This window comes from Elaeis guineensis, chromosome 7 (genome assembly GCF_000442705.2).
Source record: "Elaeis guineensis isolate ETL-2024a chromosome 7, EG11, whole genome shotgun sequence".
NCBI lineage: Eukaryota > Viridiplantae > Streptophyta > Magnoliopsida > Arecales > Arecaceae > Elaeis > Elaeis guineensis.
In genome coordinates, this window is record NC_025999.2 from 100305682 (window position 1) to 100315151 (window position 9470).

The 9470-nt window shown below is 37.8% G+C and overlaps 1 protein-coding gene across 2 annotated transcripts; it reads right to left on the reverse strand.

The window, feature by feature from the left end:
* Nucleotides 1–68: 68 nt before the first annotated feature.
* On the reverse strand, nt 69–8209 carry LOC105048056 (NADP-dependent malic enzyme). Of its 2 annotated transcripts, none has more exons than XM_010927244.4 (20): nt 8005–8209; nt 7513–7730; nt 6493–6613; nt 6327–6401; nt 6035–6186; nt 5842–5947; nt 5684–5749; nt 5420–5515; nt 5228–5299; nt 5027–5110; nt 4800–4898; nt 2789–2836; nt 2609–2662; nt 2393–2491; nt 1801–1890; nt 1620–1697; nt 1425–1499; nt 1238–1328; nt 421–549; nt 69–340 (listed from the first exon to the last, which is right to left on the reverse strand). In XM_010927244.4, the coding sequence occupies exons 1-20, from the start codon at nt 8032–8034 to the stop codon at nt 252–254; spliced, it is 1872 nt and encodes a 623-aa protein (XP_010925546.1). In that variant the 5' UTR covers nt 8035–8209; the 3' UTR covers nt 69–251. The 2 variants fall into 2 exon arrangements, with proteins under 2 accessions (XP_010925546.1, XP_010925545.1); XM_010927243.4 differs by having other exon boundaries at nt 7513–7769.
* Nucleotides 8210–9470: the final 1261 nt, after the last annotated feature.

Below are 9470 nucleotides of genomic sequence, written 5' to 3' on the forward strand. Positions count from 1 at the left end.
ATAATTAAATTTTTAAAAATGTAATGAGATGTTGGCTTTATGGAAACTAAGAATAAACGCCATAGATGTGATGGCAAGAAGCACTTTCTATGCATCCAAAACCAGCACTACTACAAAAAATTATTAGCTTGGTTATGTATGAGGCTAAAACATTGGAAACAGCAAATGCTACAATGACATCCAGTTGTAGAATTAAATATTTTTATACCTAAGTATGACTATTACAAAATTGGCGAATGCTAACCTCTGCCTCATCGGTAACTGCGATAGAGAGGAGTGTACATGCAGCTTTCAGCATATTTCATCAGATTTTCTGGACGAGGGAGACGACTGGCCAAACCTACAAATAAGAGATATTATATATTAGAAAAATAAGCTAGCATGACTTTCTTGAAACACCAGCTAGAGTCAAGAACTCACCAAGTTCATAGGCCTTGGAAGCTACATTAGCGGAAATTTTGGCAGATATCTTTCTTATATTTGTGAAGGGAGGATAGATCAATCCTCTATCAAAATGTTCCTGTGTTACCTGTTGGGCTAATGCTTCCGCTGCTCCAAAACAAATCAGAAGTCACAGGACAGGAAATTAAACTGATTTCTTACATTAATTTGGTACAAGTTGCTGAATTCTAGTCCTACATCCGCCATGGTGTTTGAATATTTCCTGAGATCTACCAGATTTGCAATTTCCTGACACTAAGAAAATTAATTTGCATATGGTGGGGGACTAAAATATGTAGTAGTGAGCCCAACTCATCTATCTTTTGGTACCCTCTAAGAGATCCCGGTTAAAAGAAATGGAGGCATTGAGACATACTGTTAAATCTCAGGAGTAGTTTGATGTTGGAAATCAATTATCCAGAGATGAGAGATCCAGAATGAAAATTTTAGTGCGAAAAGAGGTGAGAGAGGAGTCGTCCAAGGGGTTGGGAGAACCTTTGATATCCAGATGGTCCAACCCTCCCGCTTCTCTCCTCCTTTGTTTAACTACAACTCTCCTTCAGCTTACTTCATGGCCCACACAGGAGATCTTATCAGACCGGTCAGATTTTCCAGCATCCAAAAAGGCCTTTGGTCTCCTAATACTGTTCTTAACTAGCGGATAGCATAACCAGGCCCATTGATGAAATCAGCCTCGATTCAGATTGCTACTTGTTCAATACTTTCAAGCTAAGCTAATAGACAGCTATGAAGACTCAGGGGGGTGTACAGGAGCTACAATTTCTTTGTTACTTACAGGCTGCAAGAAGCATGTCATCATGCACACGAATGGCTCCAGAGATCACCAAACCAAGGCCAAATCCTGGGAATATGTATGCATTGTTTGCCTGGAAGATGTAAAACATATATATCAGTTCAAAAGTTCACTTCTGTGTCAATTCAGGACCTACAAGTCACCTCAAAAGAAAAGACTGAGTTCAAACCTGGCCGGGCACAAAAATTTTTCCCTCATACTCAACAGGATCAAATGGACTTCCGCTAGCAAAAATTGCACGACCCTGCCAATGTAGGAAAACTTTTGAGAAGGAAGGCCCTTTCTTTTCTGATTGATGTTATACTCAAATGCTGGACACAGTGGCAACTTGATGGATAAAGTGAACAAAGAATATGACTTTTACCTTACTCCAAGTGTATGCTTCCTCCGCAGTGCATTCAGATTGTGATGTAGGATTTGACAGAGCAAGAATAATGGGTTTCTACATTTCATATGGAGATATGATCAGTCTCATCCTTTGAATCTAATGATTAGGATAAAATGAATGTGAAAGTTCATTATGCATTACAACTAGTGCAACACACCTGATTAAAGGAAGCCATAGCTTCAACTACATCTTTTGTGAAAGTTCTCCCCACTCCAGATGTTCCTATCAGGATGGTTGGCTTGATGGCCTAAAAGAACCAAAAAACAAATCAAGGAACTCATTTCGTTGTAAAACATTACATTGCAACAAGAACACTGATATCATAAAAATAAAAGATGTTCATTAGGATTTTGGAAATATTGATGCAAACAAATAAATTTCTCTATGGGTAAAAGATTTGATGTTAATGGCAACCACATAGCATACATAGGTTAGAACCTGGGAGTTATCACATATTTATTTGGATAAAGTAGAGGAAGACACTAAAAAGTTGCTCACTTGTAAAATTACGTAATCATTATGGAAATTCACACAATTATGGCTTGTTCACCATTATTGGAAATTGTAACATTATGACTATTAAAGATAAGGTTGAACGAAGAACTTTAATGTGCATACAGCAGCAGAACTAGGGATCCAAATAGGTTGGAACGAAGTTGACATTTTTTTTTTTTGAAAATTTTAAATATAAACAATTTTACAAAACAGCAAAAAGAAGAGTGGTAGCTCATGTTTGGAAGACTCCACACCTGAACAGCACTTAAGAGGTTGTTAACAGGTTCATGCTCATGTGCCCAAGGTTTCTTGAAGTGTTGAAGAGACTCCTTCCGGGAGCTAACTATCAATCCCTGCAAAACATAAAATAGAATTATAGGGTCATTTATTGTAGAATGAAATCAATAGAAAAAGCAACAAACAGGCCAGAGAACTTTAAGAGACACAGTCATCTTTGTTTGGTTCTTCACCTTAGAATCCACAAGCCAGATCTTCTTACGGCACTCTTCAATTGGAGCATTGGTCTGAAATAGTGATAGAAGATATAATCATTTTACAATAGAAGAAGAGTAATCTAAGTGAATCAAACAAGAAAAATTGAAACAATCCATAAAGATCAATTGGCAGTCTGTCATATTTAAGTCGAGTACCTGTCTTGACATCTCAAGAGCGATTAGCTCCGCAATACCAGTACCAGCCTGCAAAAAATAGAATTAACATCCTTTTGAAAAGAAGATCACTAATGGAGGAAAAACAAGCAGAATCTTCCTGATGTCAACTGAAAATCCATAAAATAGACTATTACTCGATAACAGCCATTTAAGATTTTGTTGGTCTTGACTGCCATGATTGGTCTATATATAGCATTCAAAGTAATTTGTTCTCATCTTTATATATCAGATATTGGGATATGATACATTATAACCAAAATTTGAATTTCTGTATCACTCATGCTTGAAAGCTAAACAATGCAGTCTATCTTTTTGACTATGCAAGTATAGGTTTCCATGTGCATGCACACACCTATACTCATTTTATACTACGCCTTGAAAATGGTCTTTTCCTAACTTATCAAGCATGGATACATAACCTACAAAAAAGAGGTACAATCTTTCACCACATGCACCATAATTCATGCAGTAAAGCAGCATATAACAAGTCAAAACTTTAACAGTTGTAGGCATTTATTAGTTATAGGAATAATTTTAAGCTATCAATAAAAGTATAGGATAAAGAAAGAAAATGAAAGAACAAATCGTAATCAAAATCAATCAGAATGTACCAGCATATCTTAAAACATATCATCACCATTAAGCATCATTGGCGCATGTAAGAGCACTAGATCATCAAAACGAGTTATAAAATAATAAATAAGCCAAAGGCATATCTAGACAATCATTTCATCTTTCCTTAGTTCCAATCTAAAGTAGATATACATGTATCAGATAGTGGCAGAGGAGTTGACATTGAATGATGATGTAGATGCACGACACTCAGACAATACGTTTTATCTAGCTATGGTACTGGCTGATTTTTTTTATCATAATAGGATTAAATTCATGAAGGAAAAAAGGATAGCATGGTTTTTTAGCATTCTGGAACAAACCAAGTATTCTAGGTAAGAAATTATTAGGATCACTGATCAGGTCAATATGGCAAGCCATAAGCAGCTAAAACTTGATTGCCAGGCATAAGCACAGAGTTGGACTAACAGATTGTATGTGCATGCAAGCAAACACATTTACATGAGAGTGAGAAAAGAGGAGAGAGGTCAGTCAGCAATACCATTTTCGCTAAATTGTTGCCCTAAAATGCATGCAATAAACAAGTGCTAACTACACACTGGTGCCTAAGAATTATCAAGAATAACATGTCAGCTTTAACTTATCAGCATTTACTTGTTAGATTTATCAGTTAAAGTATTAATTCTTCCACATGTTATTGATTTATGAGCATCTAGGAATAAGGAAATGGAGTAATGGAAATTACTGACATAATGTCTAGCATTGCATCTGCGGTCATATATAGTTTAAAAAAATTGTTGGGAGACAGACAAAAAAGAAGACAATGCAGCTGCAAGGCAGAGTATCAACTAATTGGCCTTTTTCTAAGACAAAAAATAAAAAACCTATCTTCCTCTGAGATCTCCATTGAACCTTTCAAACTCTGGAGGATATTTTAATTTCTCTACAAAGTATTATTGTACATGTACTTAATATTCATAAAGAAGATATCACTAGATTTAAGGGGGTTTTTAAACTACCTAGAGGCACTGAGACTTTATGAGCAGTTCCTGTTCACCACATCATGTCAAGCATGATGATTTGTCACCTGTTTTCCTCATACTTTCCTTTTATCAACTATATACAGAAATAATACAAAAGTTAGCCTGAATCAAGTGTTTAAGGTTAAACACTAGCATCCATACAGGTTCAAAGAGTCATCGTTCAAGCTTCTTTATGCCACTGTAAAAGCTCTTGCTAACATTATACTCAAAATCGCACATATTTGGTTTTAACCAAATATGGTGCCTGCCCTTAGAAGAAATCCAATCAAAATTGTGCAAACTTTATTTATTATCCACTAAAAGTCAGTATTCAGTACTAGTAGTGAAACAAAAGGAGATATACAGGCCACTAAAACAAAGAATGGGTAATTCACCTCCCCAGCACCAAGGAACAAATAAGTATGCTCTGCTAAGGTTCCACCAACCAACTTCAGTGCTGCAACAATTCCAGCAAGGACTACCGAAGCTGTTCCCTGCGGTGATCATAAAGTGTTTTTTCAGATAAATACCAATCTGCTGCAACCTGATGCTAATAAATAATGGATTCCACAAAGGACAATAACAAACCATCTAATATGCTGTAAAGCCCCTATCTCGTTACCTGGATGTCATCATTAAAGACAAGATGGGTCTTGGTGTACTTAGCAAGCAAGTCAAATGCATTATGATTCGCAAAGTCTTCAAACTGCCAAAAGAAAAAAAAAATAATAAATTCCAAAATTAAGTGTAGAATATAACAAGTAGGCCTCGCTCATATCTAACAGCAGCAGGGATTCACTATCACCTCTGCTCTATAATTTACCTGAATGAGGACTTTCTCCCCATAGTTCTGCTTAACAGCACACATGAATTCATGTAGAAGGTCGGCATATTCCTAGTCAGCACATACATCCCACAGTTCAGCATTATAAACGGGAGATATTCCTTTTTATGTCAGCAAGCATATTCTTGCCGGGGGCCGGGTGCGGGGGCGGGGGGAGGGGGAGGGAATTACCTGTCCAGTAGCTCGCCTTTGCCTTAGACCAATGTAGAATTCATCATTCAGCAACTGCTCATTGTTCGTCCCCACATCAATTGTGATTGGTAAGCACTGTAAATTGAATGGAAATCATTGCACATCCAACTCTTCTTAACAAAAGAAAGTGGCAGCATATAAACCACAATCCGCAACTTATATCATCTTCTAAGAGATAACAGCAGTTAAAATAAGACAGTGGAATTTGTGTATGGAAAATGGCATGTGTGATGAAATGTTTACAGCAGACGGACGTAGTCCTCCAAGTGCAGTATATAAAGAAAGCTTGCCTACAGGGATTCCCATGCCCTACAAAAATTTCGACGGATAATTATCTATTAAATCAGTAAAGAATCAACAAACAAAAGCATCAAAATCACAAGGCACGGTAAACATTTCACCTGACAGCCAAGATCTCCAAGCCCCAAAATGCGCTCGCCATCAGTGACCACAATTACTTGAATGCTTCTCTCAGGCCAGTTCCTCAGCACCTCCAGAATTTTTCCCCTGCAAGACCCTATAATTCCTCAGTCCAAACAACAAAAGATTTTTTTTTTTTTTTCTGTGTACTATGCTACAAATTACCGAACATACCTTTCTTTCAAGCTGATAAATAGACCCTGCGGATGCCTGAAAATGCACCCATACTTCTGGCAAGCCTCACCAACTGTCGGCGTGTAGACAACAGGAAGCAACTCCTCAACATTGTCGATCAGAAGCTTGTAGAAAAGCCTTTCATTGCTCTCCTGAAGAACAAATAAATCAAGACGCAAACAGTAACATGGTAATTGCTACCTCTATAATTATTGCTCATTAAACAGATCAAATAAAATAAATCCTCACATTGAAGGAAAGGGCATTGAAAGAAGGTAGCAGAACCAATTACCTGAAGATCCATCATTGCCATGTAACGTTGCAGAGGTACCTTGTACTGACGAAGAATGTGCATCAGCTTCTTTTCCTGGGGAAGAGAGACAGGCAACGTAGATAAATAAACACAACTCAGCACAAAAATGATGTAGAACAAACATCAAGAAGAGGATGAAACAAACCTGAAGATCTTGACACGCAACCGCTGGGGGCAAGAGGCCTCGAAGATAGTGGGCATCTCTCTCCTTTTCCGTGAAAGCAAGCTCTTTGTTATGGCGTGGATCCCTCAGCAACGAATAACCACTAAGAAACAAGGGGAAAAAAATCGAATCAATCGGACAGGAAGAAAATGCGAAGTATAAGAACAGAATCCACTACTGATTTTGAAAATTCTATCAAAATTGTGCAGTGATCCTTGTTGAGGCATATGGTAATGAAGGGGGGGATCCCCTATAAATCAACTCCTTGCTGGAAGAAATTTCAACCAAGAATCAATTTTTGGGTAGTAATCCTACAATAATTTACAGAACAATTATAAAAGAATTTGTCAAACTGTAAAGAGATAAAATAAAAAACATAACAGAAGGGAAGGAGTTGAACGAGCGAGAAAGTCAAGGAGTTTTTTTTTTTTTCGAAAACAAAAAAAGAAAAGGAAGTAGACGGGAAATTAAAGAAAATTAAAATTGCTTTCACGTTTTCCATAACAGCCAACAGTATTGAACGTTATGAATGAGAACCCACCAAAAAAAAAAAAAAGGCAACACGAAAAAAATGGGAAGTTAGATTAAAATTAAAAATAGAAAAGAATGCAGATCGACCGTCAATTCCACTTTAATAGATAAAATAAAACAGACACAACAAATGAAACAGGAGGGGGCAGATCAACGATATTTTAAAAAAGAACGAGCTGGAAACGCCTACCCATCAAACCCATTCTGGATCACCATACGTCCACGTATATTATATCATTAAAAGAAATTAAAAAGACAGTACAGCCACATAAATTGGGAGCAAAAAAGAATTTTTTTAAAACGAAAAAAAGGCAATAGAAAGAAAAGGAAAGGATGAGCTAAGAAATGATCAAAAACCAAAAACAAATCCAGCAAATTAAATTCAAGAAAATAACCATAAATGCGCGAAATCAGTAGAGACAGATAATCAAGAAGAAAAAAAAAAAAAAAAGAGAATAATGGAATCAAGACCTGGCGACGGAGACGGTCCAGGGCGTGACGAGCTGGTCCTCGGTGGCTCGATCTTCGCCGTAGGTGTCCTCGACCCCGCCGCCGACGGTGTTCTTGGGGTCCATCAGCGCCTCCACCTCCTCGTGCGTGCTCTCCATCACCACTCGTCTCCCCTTCCCTTCTCCTCTCCTCCCGCTACCACACCGCACCACCACTAGCCTCGTCGCCGCTCCTCTCAACTGCGAACCAAATAACCTGGTGTCGTTCTCTCGGCACTTCTGCTCCCCAAAGAGAGGAAAGAACGAACGAAGAGAAACCAGAAAGAAAACTCAACACAAACCCACCCCACCAGAGACTCATATATTTATACAATCATGAATCCTACGCTAATTTTGCAGGAGTTTTCTTTTTTTGGATGGAAGTAGGAGTTAATTACATGGATACGCTGAAATTTTGATTTAGATAGATTTTGATGTAGTAATTACTTATCAATTTAGGTGCGTTATTTATTACCACAAAGCTGCTTCTGTTGAGCGACAGCATCGCGGGGAGAAGGACGCTAGGAATTTAGAACGTGAGGAGAGAGAGAAGGGAGGAAGAGAGAGTCTTCCGGGAGAGGGTTTTTTTTTTTTCTGATAGAGAGCGTGTTGGCGGGGCGAGGGGTGGGGTGTGTGGCGAGTTGAGCGGCAGAGAAAAACAGAGGGAGACGGGGATCGGGATCGGGGGATGGATGCCGTGTGGGATCCAGTGGAAATACATAATACTCATCGAACCCATTTTTTCCAACATCCCAAATCGTACCCGTTCGCTGCGCTGGGGCCCCAACGTTGGTCTCTACTTAAGATCTTTTGTGTTATTATTTACTGGCGGAGTACGTTAGATATTAGATCCGATCACGAACGTCGGATTTAACGGCCGGCTCCGTGTCGCCTTCTTGACCTCTTCATCTAGCCATAGTTTTTTCCCCGTGAGAACGCTGCATCGACGGCCTGGATTTTGGAAAACGCGGGCGCGGGCCAACCATAGCACCTCAATTTAACGGTAAACTTGTAGGGCTGCATCTGCCCTCCAGAGTACGGAAACCGCAGTGGGTGAAAAATTATTAGTTGAAGGAAATCCACCATATTATTTTTAGACTAATTCAATCAATAATTAATATAGATAAAAATATTGATCGAAGAAAATAAATTATAAATAAAAATTTGGTGCGATCGTCGATGACAACGTAGTGTTTAAAAGTTATAATTGTAAAGGGCAATAAAAAATTGAAGCTTTTTTCTAGCATCACATGATCTAAAGCATTTTTCTCTGACCGTAAGAAAATCATTCCGGCAACAAATTTAGTTCCCGAAGTTTTTTTTTTTTTTAAGTCATCACTAATCTTTGGCGCCACCTCTGCTTGGTTCTTGACCAGTTAAAAATAAAATAATATATCCAAAAAATACTTGATTACGAAGAGTGAGAGTCCGAAATCTAAATGAAGATGAATGACTCCAATTCAATTATTTAATTAGAAGGAGTCTTATTTCAATTTTGATTTTGAAATTGAATGAAAACTCAATTCCGACTCTTTTCTATAAATTTAAATTTTTATTTTAATTTCAATTTTGATTTCTATCACGAATCAATCGCTTTGAAAAATTTGATCATTTGATTCAGATTTTAATTCTAATTTCGATCGCAAATCAAGCATTGTTCAAAGATAGATGAGCATTGCACCACATTGAACAATTTTTAAAGATAAAGCAGTGGTGTGAGCTAAATTTAGGATGCATGATAGAAGATCAAAACTAAATTTTTCTATCATTACATGGCCAGCAATTCACATTAGCGGTCCGAAGAAACAATGCATGTGGCCATCTAGTGCCACAGAAAATTTTTCTGGCAAATGAGTTTGATTCCTGCAACAGTTTTCTTTTTAAAAACAGTGTTCTTAAATCTCTGTGCTTCCGTTCGAGTCATAAAGTGACCGACTCATG

Excerpts from the sequence above, each read along its gene's own strand:
- LOC105048056 (XM_010927243.4), bottom strand. The coding sequence starts at position 8,034 with ATGCTGTCGCTCAACAGAAGCAGCTTTGTG. Across the intron at positions 2,663-2,788 it reads CTCTTGAGATGTCAAGACAG|ACCAATGCTCCAATTGAAGA; the intron begins GTACTCGACTTA and ends TCACTATTTCAG. Across the intron at positions 341-420 it reads TTCCAAGGCCTATGAACTTG|GTTTGGCCAGTCGTCTCCCT; the intron begins GTGAGTTCTTGA and ends TCTTATTTGTAG.